We start from the raw sequence: 16,531 nt of genomic DNA, 5'->3' as shown, positions 1-16,531 counted from the left end.
CCTTGAACTCGTCAGAGGTAATAAAACATGTGAAAGAAATGTGTTGTGTGCTGGCATTTCCTTCTTTCAATTTCGTATTTTTGAGCCTTGCACCTACAAGAATATATACTCTTCCCGTGTTGTGGGTTGACTGCTTCTGCAGTCTGAGTTCCTCTCAGTACAAGAGACGCTTCTATGGATTGCTGTCTACTGGTTGCTGTGGAATACCAAAGACTGAATTCAGTCGTGGCGACTGAGAACTTCAATCCACACAGTTCACCTTAGTTCTGGAGAACAACTGTTACTGGGACTTCACCGTTGACCCATTAGGCAATTTTAATACAGGATAGTCATGAATCCTCATGTCTTTTCAGATGTCCAGAATGTCTAAAAATGTTGTTTACAAACGGCACAAGCAAAGGGCTTCTCACTAGGGGTGGGACGATACGTGTAACTCACAATACGATATCTGTGGTGATATTAGGTCCTCCATAATAATGATAATAATATCACGATATTCGATATATTGCGATATTCAATATTTTGCAAGAGATTTCATCAATGCTATATCACGATATCTGTAACGGCAAATGAAAAAGATAACCATAAAAAAGGCAAAAATCTGGAATTATGTATTTATTCCAAAATCTTGTGCAAGAATTTTGCCTCCTCCAAGCAGTAAAACACTGACTGCTACAACGGGTAGCCTACTACTACTACTAACTAATCAATATCAAGATATTGGGAGGACGATATGACACACACACACAAACACACACACACACACAGAGTGTATCACAGCGATATACTGCCATATCGATACATCGTCACACCCCTACTTTTCACCTGTATGAATCAATTTGTGTGCCTTCAGATTTTCAGGACGGTTAAAGCTTTGATCACAAACTGTGCAAGCAAAGGGCTTCTCATCTGTATGAATAATCATATGGGATTTCAGATGTCCAGCACGTCGAAAGGTTTTGTAACAAACCGTGCAAACAAATGGTTTTTCACCTGTATGAATGCTCATGTGCTTCGTCACATTCCCACTGTCGGTAAAGCTTTTGTTACAAACTGCACAGGCAAAGGGCTTCTCGCCGGTATGAATCATCACGTGTCTCTTCATGTTTCCACTGGTGGTAAAGGTTTTGTTACAAACTGCACAAGCAAAGGGATTTTCGCCTGTGTGAGTCCTCATGTGTGTTCTCAGAGTTCCAGCTTGTTTGAAGCTTTGACTACAAACTGTGCAAGCGAAGGGCTTTTCGTCTGTGTGAGTAATCATGTGTGTATTTAGATGTCCGGCATGCCTAAAGCTTTTGTTACAAACTGTACAGGTAAAGGGCTGTACCTCCGTATGAGTTGTCCTCATGTGTATTTTCAGATCGCCCTTTCTACCACAGACTTCGCCACACTCTGTACAACAAAAGCTTTTCTTTCCCGTCTGACTACTGATGGACGCCGTTTGTTTCGATGATTTCGGGTCCCGGGATGGCTTGTTTGTCAACGACAATATTTGTCCTTCCACACATTGTATCTTGTGTGATTTCAGTGTATTTAAAGCGGACCGCTGTTCAATGGCCTCCCGCTCTCCACTGTCTTCAGTATCAGATTCAGAACCGTGTGAAGAGAGGAGCTGGTCATCGCCAGTGGGTTGTGATCGTACCCAGTACTCTATGTAAGCTTGTGTTTTCATGTGTTCAGTTGAGGTGCTGGCTACTGGCTCCGTCTCTCCCTTTTCGTCATCATCTTCATCTTCTAATTTCAACGACGACCCTGCAGTCTTCTCCGGTCTTCGAAGTAACTCCTCGTCCTGTTGCTCTTTAACATGCGGAAGTTCTAGTTTCACCTGGACCAGAGTGGGACTCCTCTCCTGCTGTTCCTGTTTAATCTGCAGAGGTTCTAGTTTCAGCTGGACCAGACTGGGACTCCTCCTCTCCTGCTGTTCGGGGGAAACCACCTCTTTACACTGGACCGGAAGGAGTGAGAGACCTTAGAAGGAGGAGAGAGGTTATGTCAGCAGAGAAACAACTCAACGTATTCTCTGATTTGATCAAATCTATTCTTCCGATTGAATAATATGATCATTCTCCACTCAGCAAAACACCTCCGTTCCAAATTTCCAATGTGAAGCTACTGATTTCGGCATTGGGTTATTATACCTACCCTAAATGAGTCAGAGCCACGCAGGGACGCATCGGGTCGCAAAACGCTGCTGTACGCCTTCCGACGGGTGCCAGAAGAGGCACAGTGACCACATTTCCTCCGTTCTAGGCCTCACCTCACTGGGCTCCCCTGTGTGTGTTTAGGGTTAAGTTTAACCCATTTTGGGGCCGGGAACCCCTTTTGGTGTTTTTTAAACATTATGTTGTAATTTAGCTATTGAAAAAAATAGCAGATCTACAAGCTCAAAGCGCGACACTCGGTATAGCGCGCTATGAGGTCTGCGCTTTGTATAGGTCTGCTATTTTTGAAAAATGGTGAAAAATATTTATTTCAGAAAACTGGAGGATTTAGAAGGTGTTTTTTTTTTTTTTTTTGAACTCATTGACTGCCAGATTCATGTCGTGGTGCGTTTAGCTTCCGTCAGGTCTTTTCGTTATATCCAATAGGACATGTTGATTTTAGCTTATTTTTTTTAGCTCCCCCAGTCGATCGTAGACGGTGTGCTGTGTTCACGGGAAAAGAAAATCCATTTGGAGCTTGGGTAAGTCGCCTGACTTATTTTTTTATTTTTTATATATAATTTTTATCCCACAATTTTGTAACCCATTTTGTGTCAATTATCTAATGTAATCCTGGGTGCTACATTTCCTCTGCCAACCTGGGGAGGGCAGTGGAGTGACCTCATGCTCCCTTCTATGCATGTGTAGTCCAAGCTGCTTCTTTTCACCGGCCGGACGTAGCACGCGGAAGGAACACATTATTCCGACCAGTGTGGAAATATAGTGGCTCTCTGGAGCGAGTGTGGAAATATAGTGGTCCTCTGGAGTGAGTGTGGAAATATAGTGGCCCTCTGGAGCGAGTGTGGAAATATAGTGGTCCTCTGGAGTGAGTGTGGAAATATAGTGGCCCTCTGGAGCGAGTGTGGAAATATAGTGGTCCTCTGGAGTAAGTGTGGAAATATAGTGGCCCTCTGGAGCGAGTGTGGAAATATAGTGGTCCTCTGGAGTGAGTGTGGAAATATAGTGGCCCTCTGGAGCGAGTGTGGAAATATAGTGGTCCTCTGGAGCGAGTGTGGAAATATAGTGGCCCTCTGGAGCGAGTGTGGAAATATAGTGGCCCTCTGGAGCGAGTGTGGAAACATGTTGGACAAGACCTACGCTGTACTAGACGCTATAATGTTTTATAGCTCCTTCCATCTGGTTAACCAGCTGACAATGTTACGCCCTGAAAAGAGGACACTTCAAATTATACTGCTTGCTGCCTTTCTCTCTGGCAGCTTCATAGACCAGGCGTTGACACTAAGGGTTTCCCCCCCGGCCCCTGGCATGTAAATACAACATCCGTCATCCGGGCAGGTGGAGTTTGCTTTCAGGTTGCCAAATCGGGCAAGTGCTAGTTTTAGAGGGGAGTAGGGGACGCAACCAAGAGATGGGTCAAATGCAGCGAACAAATTTCACTGCGGTAACAGTGCGTGACAAATCGTACGACTTTGATTGACTTGTGTGCAGAGACCTCCCTTGGATGTACTCTGCTTTTGACAAAGCCTGGATTATTTAAATGTCATGAGGCCTGAAAGAAATGTGTGTTACTCACAGCCTGTCTGTTTCCCAGCATCAGTGCAGTAGATGGGAGTCATGCAGACAGCAGTCCTCCAGGGGGCAGCAGAGCTCTGGTCCGGACTCAGGGCTGCTGAGTCGGATAGATGGATGTCACTGGTAGACATCTGTTACACACACACACACACACACACACACACACACACACACACACACACACACACACACACGATTTAGACTAGACTGAGCTATAGTATAGATTACCAAAGTCCAGTGGTGTAATGGTGTTTTTTCCCCCTGGGGGAATGGTATTTTAAAGGTATTTTAAATGACGTCACATGCACACGCAGCGCGCCTACCTACCTGTGTACAAGCACACACACACACACACACACACACACACCAGATAGTAGAGTATGAGAGTCATCAGCGTTAGAAAATGTCTTCTAATGACCTTAACGTATGCAATTAATTAATAAGTTATGGCAGGTTTGCGGGTGTATCCCTCGATCGTAGTAGGAAACATGTTTGTATAGAGGGTACGCGTGTGACATCATCATCAAACCAGGAAGTTATGCAGGAACGCCTTTTTTGTTCCAGCGATTTCACAGAAACAAAGATACGTTTGTTGTGCAAAGATTTGCACAAGTTTTCACGATTTCTCAAAAATAGCAGATCTACAAACTCATAGCGTGGCACTAGATCTGCTATTTTTCAATAGCTAAAGTATAGAATAATGGTTAAAAGTGGTTATAAAAGCTAAGAAGACACAGATGAGATCCAGGTCTTAAAGGTGTATAGGGAAATGGAAATGGTGGATATTTTATTTTGAAGTTTCAGCTTGAAACGCTGGCTCTGAAGTTTCTGAACCAATCAGAGCGTCACATGATCCCTCCAGACTATGGGGTCTCAAAGTCTGTGACTTCCTGCACGTGAACAAAGTGACAGAGAGACGTGGGGAAAAGCCAGTGGATTATTTCTAACCTATACACAACGTATATACATATTTTAGCGTGATGATTACATTTAAAACAAGCAAATGCTGGATGTCATCTTGAATGAGATTAAAAACGGAGCAGTTCTTTAATCAAAACCAGCTGTGGAGGAGGACAACGAAGCATGGGAATCAAACTGGTGAGCTTCATATTTATTGGCTTTTATTGATGTGTAATGTCCTAGCAATTTGTATGTAAACATTGAATAACAACCCGTTTATAAAGAGTATCTTTGTAACTTTTCTCTAGGTTGCAGTACAGCCATTTCCTGTGAGATTATCTCATCTGTCACAAACCCTGTGGTGCTGTTTTGTTTCACTCTGTTTCTGTCCCATTTGTTGAACTGATATAGGCTCAAGTCTTGAGGCTATGTTGGGGACTGGCTGTTGTGGGAGTGAAAGCTATAAAGGCTGTGATCCTATGTTACTCCTTACTCGAGTAAAATCCTCATACATCCAAACTCTGAATTCTTGTGTTGCCTCATTTATGAATGTATTGTCCGTCTGAGCCTGTGTCCTACAGACTGCCTTAACAGTATCTCTACATGTCATCACGCAGGAAGTAATTAAAAAAAATATTTGTATGGACTTTATGGACAGAAATGAGAATTTGCCCATTATCTTTTGGCATCGATTGTTAGGTATGCCCATGTGATGACCACGGATATGGTCTAAAAGTGTGAAAAACGTATTTTTTATTTCACTACGCCTTTAATGGGTTCATTGATATACATTTAGTTGCACATAAGTGGAGACGAAAGAATATAAAATAGCAAGTGTGAACTCATTGTAGGTTTCCAAGGGGAAGGAGATCACATTGAATCCACTAACCTCTGTTTCACCGGGATGTCCATCACTGCGATCCTCCAGGCCACAGGGGGAGCCGACATGTCCTCCTCCAGCTCCTTCCATCTGGTCAACCAGCTGACAATGTTACGCCCTGAAAAGAGGACACTTCAAATTATACTGCTTGCTGCCTTTTTCTCTGGCAGCTTCATATAGACCAGGCGTTGACACTAAGGGTTTCCCCCCCCCGGCCCCCGGCATGTAAATACAACATCCGTCATCCGGGCAGGTGGAGTTTGCTTTCAGGTTGCCCAATCGGGCAAGTGCTAGTTTTAGAGGGGACGCAACCAAAACACAACACGAGGTATCTAAACACCTGAACGTGGCTAGTTTTAGAGGGGACGCAACCAAAACACAACACGAGATATCTAAACACCTGAACGTGGCTAGTTTTAGAGGGGACGCAACCAAAACACAACACGAGATATCTAAACACCTGAACGTGGCCAGAGTGCTTGCCACTGGTCTGTGAAATGTAAAATAATAGCACTGTTTACCTATAATGTGCCGTTTTTTCCACTGTTGCTAAAAATATAAAATGGCAAGTGTGAACCCATAATCATATTCCTATAGCTATGTAGGTATTTGCCATACAAATTGAGATATGACAAAAAATATATATCACACAGTCCTAGAAAGTGAAAAGAAAATAAATTGTTGAAATGTAACGGTAATTTCTCTCACACTCATTGGATAAAATTGCAAAAGATTAGATTATCATGAAATGGTTATTTCGATAAATTTGGGAGGATATATACTGTAACTGTATATTCTTTCAATTTGTTCAGAAATTGAATCCATCTCTGCTTGAGGATGTGTAACAAAGTTAAAATAAATAAATAATAATTCAAATGAATGACTTTATAATGGCCGATTTACTATTCGGGCAAGTGGGCATGACCTCAGTGTCAGCCACTGTACACGACTTAGCATTTTTGACCAGCTCAGTGACCTTGTGGTTAGAGTGTCCGCCCTGAAACTGGGAGGTCGGGGTTCGATACCCGGCCGGGTCATACCAAAGACTGTATAAATGGGAGCCAACGCTGCCCTGCTTGGCACTCAGCATCAAGGGTTGGATTGGGGGGGTCAGCTCAGATCAACTAAAAGGCAATGTACGTGACAAATACTTGTGACGTGATCTTTGCAGTTTTTCATGTGTTTATGAGGTGACAGTGCTTCATTAGACCCCTTGGTGTGGTTGTTATGTGCAATGATGTTATGTGCCGTTTGTATTTAGGGTTTCTCACCAGGCAAACCAGGCATACTTAATGAACTGGTGGGCGTGTAGTACTCATAAAAATCACATTTTAGCACATTTTCATGAAAGAAATCTTCCTCCTTAATATCTGACGATCATTTTTTAGGGTGGTTAAATACGCTATCGTTACGACAACAATGTCCATGTTTTCTGCTTAAACAGGTTAAACCAATCATTTAAGGAAGTATGAGTCTTAATGAATAAATACAAATATAAAAAATCTAAATAAAATGCGCCGTTAATAAGCAAATACACTGTTACTTGTAAACACACTATTAACCATTTTGCTCTTTTCAAAACTGAAGGAATTAACACAAAGTTAATCTACAATATCACAGCTACATCACATCTACTAGTGTACATCTCAGTACAAGTGTCGCCATGTGACGTGTTGTGAGCTTGTAGATCTGCTCTTTTTTCAAAACAAATCTTTCTTCTCTGGCAGCTCCATAGAGAATGCATCACTTTCAGAAACTAGAGCGGTGCCCATGGGGCCTCTACAGCGGTGCACACTGGCCTACTTGGAACGATGCAAATTGGAAATACATGCCCCACCCAGATATCATGCGTGTTATGCGCCTCTACAGTGGTTCTGACATGTTTTGTAAGCTTGTAGATCTGCTATTTACGCTATTTATATTTTCTTTTTTTAAAGTATAACATTGTCAGTTATCTCTTTGTACATTTCATTTGTTATATCTGCCCTGTGCGATTTGTGATTATGAAGCCAAAAACAATTAAATCGTTAATCGCAATTGAATGTGTGACAAATAATTGTCAACTTAAATTTGTAATAAACCAGCGTACAACAAACCAATGTGGCCCATGAGAGATAATTTAGAGGTTAATTTAAATTGAAATGTTCCTCTAATTTGAGTGGTGCTGCTAACCACTCCTACACGCAGCAGTGTGTGTCTTTATGTATGTATGTCTGAGCACGGAAGTACCTTTTGTTCACCACCAAATGTCACTGTTGCGCAGCCTAACACACGTAAAGTACAAATATTCTCAGATCTACAAGCTCACGCGTTGCTGTGCAAGTACAGTACTACAAAGTACAGTACAGTACTACAAAGTACAGTACAGTACTGCAAAGTACAGTACAGTAACCGTAGAGTTACAGTAGCCTACGCACTATCCTCTCTTTATCTTTTTAACTGCAATGATGAGCCTGCACAAACAAGAAGTTCACCCACCTTACTTGTAATATGATGCGACATTGCGACAATAAAGATTTCTGATTCTACAGCTGCAGTCTGAGCTTATCACCAGAAATATGCCCCCAATCCCCAACTGTTTACTGTAGCCTTCACACGTTCTTCTTTTTGATTAGAGCTTGTTTTAATGTGATGTCTTTGCATATTATTGTATACCCGACCCCAATGGAAACTATTTCTCTACACATTTACAAACTGTGAATACAAAATTCAATCAATCAATCAATCAATCAATCTTTCTTGTATTTACCCTTTTGCATGGATCTGTGCTTTACTGCTTTTCTTTTGCAATCAATTAACAATCAAGAACCACTAGGAAGCAAGCCCAAACAAACAAGCTAGACTACAACGTCGTAGATCTACAATGGCTACAACATAGTAGTAGCTTGTTTATTTGGGTCACGAGCTGTCACGAGCGTCATGGCGGAACTTCAACCTGTTTTACGCACTTGCTCCATTTACAACATTGACGTCTACATAAACGATCAGATGTCAAATATAAAGTTCTCATCCCAGAGCCACGGATGTTACATAAGTCCTCGGGTAGGTGTACGTACCCGTATCTTCCTTATCGTTGAATAAAAAGCATTTTAATCCGATCGGTGGCCAATTGTCTCATAGAGTTATAATGTAATCAGAGTGCAATACACCTGTAAGACGATAGGGTAGCGTAGTTGAAAGCATATGGCAGAGAACTGAGAAAATGGCCACCAATCAGATTAAAATGCGTTTTATTGAACAATAAGGAAGATTCTGGTTCTTATACCCAAGCCGAGGACTTATGTAACATCTGTGGCTCTGCGGTGAGAACTTTGGCATGTGAGCGTTTATGTATTGTAGACGTTAACGTTGTAAATGGACAAATGAAGTGCGTAAAACAGGGTGCAATTGCGTCATGACTGTTATCAGGGCAGTTGTAACGTTAACATAGGCTACTAACGGTGGCTAACGGGGAGCAGCAATAATAAAATACACAAACAAACATTATTATCAACCAATAATAATAATAAACACAGCTTTGACTCACCGCTTAGTGCAGATAAATAGCCTCAGACGAGAGGGGTTGTTCCCTACTTCCTCTGCAGGGGAGACCAATCGATTATCAAAGAGGCTCAACAAGCAGATCACAGATTCTCCGATCATTTTTTCCCTAATCTTTCACAGGACTTTTTTACAGGTGATGATTCATTTATTCTCACGAAATAGTTTCTGATTTTATAGGATTTATTTAAATTAAGACGTCACGTCATCAAATGATAGTCTACTATAAAGCAAACATGCATCATATGATCATAGGCTCTTACAGTCAGTTTTACGGATACAATGAAACTATGTAAACGTAATTGTAAAGTAGGCTATATGTGTAAAGGATATCAGGTCTCTTGATTATTTTGGTAGTAATTTTGGTGGTTTTCGGCAGTAAGACAACCTGTAGAAATCCTGCTTTCTATTTACTCTTTTTAGAAACATACCTGCTCTACAGTGTCTACACCTAGGCCTAGCCTACTGTGTTGTTTCTCTTGTGTGACAGTACCCCCTAGTGGACTGCATTCATTCCTGCACGGATATTCATCCATGCATTGAGTGAAACTCTTCACTGCTTCTGTTCTGTCACTGTGCACTATTTATTTGTTATTCATAATTGAATGTGCTGTAGGCTACTGTAATGTACTGTAAACATAGTGATATGTATATGCTCTCTTTCTCCTATTCTCTCTCTCTTCCTCTCCTCTGTGGCAGGTTAAAACTACCCCCCCCCCGTAAAATGCCCCCCTTAAATGGACCACCTTACCTTACCCGATAGTCGAGTTTTGATTTCAAAGGGCCACACAAAGGGCCACTTACAGTAGCACAACACACTGCAGTGCACAGACGGATATGCAAATGCCAGTATGCAAATATATGGTTGCCCCCTCTACTTAGTTATGCAAATGACCTCTCTACACCATTGTCTCCTCCGCCAGGCCTGATGCATCTGATGCAAAAAGGGGGAGTTTTTTGTTAACATTGCTTGCTCAGGGTGGGTTCTCTGTCAGTCCTTTGCTGAGTCTAGGGCTCTAGGCAATATGTATAGTGTCTTGAGACAACTTGTCCGTATTGGCTATGTAAATTTTACACCATAGTCAAATTACGTCAAATTTTACGTCATGTAAACACAAACATTGATGACGAAGGTGAGGACGCAAATTGTGATTGGCCAGAATGAGGTGACGTACGATGATAGTGCCCCTCACTTCACACGGGTGTGATTTTTATCTTCACTTTTTAAGCCCTCAGCCAATAAAATCATGGGGTACACACGGTCACACAACATTGGGCATTTACCCATGTAAAATGAGGGGTGCTCTTGTCATCGTACATCAATTTATGTTATAGTGGACATTGCTACATATAGGTATACATAAGGTGGTCCCCATTGACCAAGCGCTCCCACCATGTGATTGGTGATGATACATCATCATGCATCATCTCATACTGGCCAATCAGAATGCCTGTTGTCTGTGATTTGCTCGTTTTGTAATGGCACCTTGAATGTCTGTCTGTTCTAACTTGTTACTTGCGCAAGCAGAGCGCGCAAGTAATCGTTTCGCTTGGTCTCTTCGAAGTGAAGCCAAGTTTTCTTCAACCGTAAGTCTGTGCCTGGTTTGCTGGGACCAGTTACAACATTACGTCATCCTTGAGAGAGTACATGGTGTGTATATGACGTAATGTTACAAGTTACAAGTTACAAGTTACAACATTACGTCATATACACACCATGTACTCTCTCAAGGATGACGTAATGTTGTAACTGGTCCCAGCAAACCAGGCACAGACTTACGGTTGAAAAAAACTTGGCTTCACTTTTTGGAACCAAGTAACCACAGTATACTGCTAATCAAATTACAACTACATACTCTGTATGTAGTTGTAATGTGATTTTTAATTTGTAAATCTGTGCCTGGTCTGCTGGGAACAGACTACACAGATGACCATATCTCTTACGTCATCACTGAGAGCTAGTCATACATATACACACACCATGTACTCTGGTCCCAGTTCTCAACGATGACGTAATGTTGTAACTGGTCCCAGCAAACCAGGCACAGACTTACGGTTGAAAAAAACTTGGCTTCACTTTTTGGAACCAAGTAACCACGGTATACTGCTAATCAAATTACAACTACAGATTTCGGAAGTATTTTAGATCATGTATATTTCAACAAATTTGAAAGTATTATTACAGAAATTGAAGTTAGAGACACATATTACTCTGATCATGATTTAGTATTAATATCACTATAGTACAAAATGAAATACATTTAAAACAATTGACAATTTACAATAAGTAATAAAATAATTATACTGTATAATATATTTTAATTCAGTTTATATACCTTTTCTTTTTCATCACATATCAATGATTCATTTTTCTGTAAAAAAGTAGTTAGGTAGCAAATAGTTACACGTAATGATTATACATTTCAAACGTTCCTTCACAGAGATACTGAGATGTGATACTTTCCAGCGGTCGAAAGTACTTGCGCGCTCTGCTTGCGCACTAGTAGGCCATTTATGGCCTACTAGTGTGCAACAAGCAAGTATGCACTCGGCAGAGTGCAGTTCTAGTTATTTCTATGTCCTTTAGGTTGGAGCTGCATTCTACCTGTGGAGAGGTGTGTCCTCATGGTGATTACCTGGCTGGTCCCCATCTGGCAATCACCTGGCTGGCTACTTATACCTGGCTGTGACGGCACGCAGTGCTCAGTGATAGTTCCTCTTCGGCCAGTGCACACCTCTGTGCTTATGTCAGTTGTATTCTAAGACTTAAGAACCTATTCCGCTCCTTTACTGGCCTGCTTCTAATTGTTGGTCTCCTCCTGCCAGCCTGACCACCTCTCCATGCAGCTCCAACCGAAGACCTATAAGTAAGTGAGTATTATTTCTGCTTTGGAAACTGGGACTTTGTGTTTTGGACAAATTTTGCCTTGAACGTTTGGAGTAAATAAATACTCTGGATTTTTGGCATCATATACCACGTTTCCTCGTCTCTGTCTGCCTTGACACGTTTACATATGACGTACCGGTATACAGTTTCTCTTTAATGTTTTGATGTTTAATTTACGTCATATTTAGCGGAATTCGGACATCATTTCTCCGTTCATTGTCATTGTCAAATCTTGAGACGAGTGGGGACAAAAGCTGTTTATAGAAGTGGTGCCCGGGTGCCCCTTAAACATACCATATACCTAATTTAACAACTTATACCTACTACAGTCTAATACCTACTAGCCAGTAGCCAATAGAAAACCTATTTTGACATCATCTAAGATTTTATGTATGCATCATTGGTCACTTGTTTGAGACATTTCTAACAAATTCACAATATCTAAGATTTAAAATCATTGTTTCATGTGTCATGTTTGAGACATTTCTAATCATTAAGATTTCAAATGTATCATTGGTCACATGTTTGAGACATTTGTAACATCTAAGATTTAAAACACATCATTGGTCACATGTTTGGGACATTTGTCACATTTTTAACCGTTTTAAAAAATTGCACAAGGTGGAGCTTTCCCAAATCTTTCCAGTGATAAAATGGCCACCAACGTAATCAAAAAAGTCAACCAAAGAACAAGATTCTTCGACTATGCCTGCACCTCTTGGTACCACAACACCTCAAAGGCCCTTAAAACAAGGCTCAGACTTCCCAAAACAAACTGGCCAAGCTACTTGGCCTCACTCCCCGTACCCACCTCACCCCTGCCCACTTTGACAGGCTGGAATGGCTTAGGGTTGACGACAGCACAGCATATTGCAATGGGTCTGGTCCACAAGATTCGCTACACCCATGTACCTGTCTAAATACTTTCTTAATGTCAACGAAGTCCACACCCAACACCAGAGGGAGTTCAACAAACCATGTGCAACCCAGATTCGGCACTAACAAGGGAATAAATTAATTTAGCTCCTATGCCACAAAAATGTGGAACGCCCTATCAACAGTCATTAAGACATGCAAATCCCTTGACTCCTCCAAAACTGCTCTCAGAGGGCACCTACGGACGGCTGCAATTCAAAACTGGACCCCGTAAAATCTGAAACCCCCCTTTTTCCCTCACTGTATATGTTTTTACCTCCTTTTATGATGATTTCCTGTTTTTGAGGGGCGCTAGCCCCTCCTCTATGACATTGACAATGAAAGGATAAATTAGGTCAAATGTCCGCCAAATATGACGTAAATTTAACCAACCAGTCACATCAATTCAGTTGTTCATGAGATGATGTATGATCAGGCTATAATGATAAGAGCGCCCCTCACTTCACACAGGTGTGATTTTTATCTATATAAGTGTATATTTGTATGTCTCTAAATGTTCTGATGAATTGAAAATGGTGGACCCTAATGTAAACAAGTGTAATGCGTTATGGCGTCGTCCCGAGTTGTCGAGTTGTGCTTGAAATGTACTGTAATTCTACAAACTGTTGATAAATACTTCAATCAATTAATCAATCAATCCCTTAGAGTGATTGGGAGCCGTGTTAATTTTGTTGACTAAAACTATTATGAAAAATGTCCGTCGACTACCTTAATTTCTTCATTTACGAAAATGAAATAAAAAAATGAAGAAAATCTAAGCTATGATGACTAAAACTGAGACTAACTATATTCGTCAACAAACAAAAACTAAACTAAAATGTTAGGGAGGAACTATAGTGGAGAACATTTCAGATGACTAAAACTAAATGAGATTTTATTCAAAAGACTACGACTAAAACTAAATACACATCTGAACCATATTCTTTAGCTCCATGGTTACTGAACTAAATGTTGGACCCGATCGCCACAATTAATATTCACAAGATGTTCATACTAAAACTGCTTTTTCAGGAGAAAGTCTATATTATTGACCTCTCTCACTGGATCTAGGACTAATGTGTACCATGTCGGCCTCTAGTGGCTCCAACCGAGATGAACTATCTTCCTAAAATGAACAATCTTTGACTTAAAGGGTCATTTCACCGCTGGAAGAAACTGCAGTCACTCAATGTTAATAGTATTTGTAGTATAGATAACAGTATAGCACAATTAGAAATGCGCACACTGGTTGCAAAAGGGGTGAAAGTATGGCCCTTTAACTTCAGCTGGGGGCGGGGCCTCAAGTGGTCCTGCATTCTGGTTGGTCAGTCACCGTCAGGAGTGTTGCTGTCCTCTGACACAGTGGTCTTTTAGGTGGGGTAACACAACTATTTGTGTGATGGGGAGAACATTGGCTGAAAAATTGCCTCACAGCACAGGGCATTGTGAACATGTAGATTCCACTATTTTCTGAATGATGATGTAGAGGGGGAAAAAGAGCCGACCAAGTACCGAGCCCATGGGTCAAGTTGACTAAATACAATAGTTATGGTTTAAAAGGGTTAACTGACTAAAAATACACATCGACATGAATCAAACATATCAGTAGAACAGATAATGTATGGCAAACAATTAAGTATATATGAAGCTATCTATGACATATACGAGAAAGTTTAATCTGCAATCCCTATACCTCTCTCCTGCGATATTTATTAAAACTAGAAAACAGCAGTTCCTGCTGAAACTCACCCCACAGTCACAATGTGTTGTCATGACAGACGGAAAGATCTGACCCTTCCTCATGCAAGAACTTTTACAAAATAAAAGATATTGTAAAAAGATTGATACTATATAAATAACTGCATGAAGCTTGACGTTTGAACTAGATTTCTAGCTCAAAGTGTGTGGAAGTATAGTGAGATGGCAAGTAGCTGTAGAGAACTAGTGTGTGCTCACTGGAGCGAGCCCACAAGAAAACGTCCATGGGAATTCAGAATGGACGGCGACCATATGATCGGATTACGTCAGACATCTTTATGGTGCTCTGCGAGCTTATGGCTCGACGGAGCACAGAGAACCCATCGAGGGACAGGACGACGACAACAACAGCGACGAGCTTACGGCTCGGCGTGGCCGCTGTCGTCAAAGCTCTGCTCCAGCAAGAAGTTGGCGGCCATGTTCTCGTTCTTGTCGCAGGCGTAGTAGGCCTCCACGACCATCGTCTCGGGGAAGCCCAGCGCCTTCAGCTTCTCCAGCGCCTTCGTCTCCGCGGCCGTGGGCTGCCCGGGCAGCTTGAGCGTTGGGCCGCAGCCGCCGTAGCCTCCTCGCCACTGCTGCTGCGCAGAGGAGGAGGAGGAGGAGGAGCCGGTGATCATGTCGGAAAGACTCAGACCGCCAGCACCACGAGTGGGAGCGGCCGCTGTTCCTCCTCTGCCCCGGGAGTCCTCCAGGTCATCGGAGACACCTCCTCCTCCTCCTCCGTCCCCTCCTACCTCCGTCGCGTCCAACGGGATGCCCGTCAGCAGGTACTCCACGGCGCGGTCGGGGTTGTTGTAGCTCGCCCGGAGCGCCGCCACCACGCTCTCTCTCTCGTAGCCCATGGACATCAGCTCCACCACCGTGGCCTCGTGGGAGCTGCCGATCACCATGGCCGAAATGGCGTCGTCCAGCAGCGTCGCGCCGGACGAGCTCCGGGTTCGCGCCGCGGCCGTGAAAGGCACTCCTCCGCCTTTCTTGTCGTCTTTGGGATGCGGACCCGCATCGTTGGCGGGGCCCGACGGTGGCGTCGTCGAGGCCACCGTGACCGTGACCGCGTCGTTCTTCTCGTGGATCCTGTACTCCCTGAGCAGTGCCGCGTCGTCGCTTAGCACCCTGTCGGCGTACGTCAGCCGCTGCCCGTCGACCGGGAACGCGTCCTTCCCCTTGGCGCGCTCGATCTTCTCCTTCAGGGTCTTCACCGTCTCCTCCGAGTCGATGTCGATTTGAAACGTCTGCTCCTCCTGGAGCGTCTTCAAGGTGATCTGCATCTTCTTGCCTTGTTGTTTTTTTTTTTTTTTTCACCAGAGAAACACTCTGTGGTTCTACCCTGCACGTATACTGCGTGCTCTTGAAATTACTGTATATGCACCAGCTGAGCCGGTTCTGGACTTTATATCTGAGTCAACTTGGTTGGTGATGTATGATGACCGTCCATATATGGGGTGTTCAGAGTCTCAGGCCCAGAATCCACATTGACATCTGTCAGTCTCATGGAGATTATGGAGCTGCACTCTTTTCGAACTGTAGACCCTTCGCTAAATCCCATGCAACCCAAAAGCGATTGTCCCAACGGTTGCCAAGCTAGCATGATGGTTGGACAAGCTTCCGTCTCCTGTCATAGCTGCCAATGTTATTTCCCACAGTGCCAAAACTACTAACAACTAGTGTACTGACCATGGTATTACTGTGTTTAACTGACCAGCCAACTGGCCTGAGCTGAACCCCACAGATAATCTAGGTTGTATTGTCAAGAGGAAGGTATGAGATACACAACGGCCTTGCCTTCAAAAGCTGGATGCTAAAAAACTTCCTCAAAGGTGTCAGTTTTGATCCCGACCTCAACTTTGAACACCACATTAACGGTGCCAGAGATTAGCTGTTAACAGACGGACGGACGGACGGACGCACACACACACA

At 42.7% G+C, this 16,531-nt stretch overlaps 2 protein-coding genes across 2 annotated transcripts; both read right to left on the bottom strand.

Annotated features, from left to right (window-relative positions):
- Window positions 1-519: 519 nt before the first annotated feature.
- On the bottom strand, window positions 520-9,162 carry LOC308324203 (uncharacterized protein). Its single transcript, XM_080776187.1, has 4 exons — window positions 9,041-9,162; window positions 5,524-5,632; window positions 3,736-3,865; window positions 520-1,968 (listed from the first exon to the last, which is right to left on the bottom strand). The coding sequence occupies exons 2-4, from the start codon at window positions 5,602-5,604 to the stop codon at window positions 815-817; spliced, it is 1,365 nt and encodes a 454-aa protein (XP_080632313.1). The 5' UTR covers window positions 5,605-5,632; window positions 9,041-9,162; the 3' UTR covers window positions 520-814.
- Window positions 9,163-14,973: 5,811 nt separating this feature from the next.
- LOC308334338 (UV excision repair protein RAD23 homolog A-like) lies at window positions 14,974-15,882 on the bottom strand (the record flags this gene model as incomplete). The annotated part of the gene is made up of 1 exon (XM_080791047.1): window positions 14,974-15,882. The coding sequence occupies one exon, from the start codon at window positions 15,880-15,882 to the stop codon at window positions 14,974-14,976; it is 909 nt and encodes a 302-aa protein (XP_080647173.1).
- Window positions 15,883-16,531: the final 649 nt, after the last annotated feature.

This window comes from Protomyctophum bolini (genome assembly GCF_963924005.1).
Source record: "Protomyctophum bolini genome assembly, chromosome: 2".
Lineage (NCBI taxonomy): Eukaryota > Metazoa > Chordata > Actinopteri > Myctophiformes > Myctophidae > Protomyctophum > Protomyctophum bolini.
This window is presented reverse-complemented; position numbering and strand designations above follow the sequence as displayed.

Coding starts and splice junctions, on each gene's coding strand:
- LOC308324203 (XM_080776187.1), bottom strand. CDS start 5,604: ATGGAAGGAGCTGGAGGAGGACATGTCGGCTCCCCCTGTGGCCTGGAG. Junction 3,866..5,523: donor GACATCCCGGTGAAACAGAG/GTTAGTGGATTC, acceptor TGTGTGTAACAG/ATGTCTACCAGTGACATCCA. Junction 1,969..3,735: donor TGCTGGGAAACAGACAGGCT/GTGAGTAACACA, acceptor CCTCCTTCTAAG/GTCTCTCACTCCTTCCGGTC.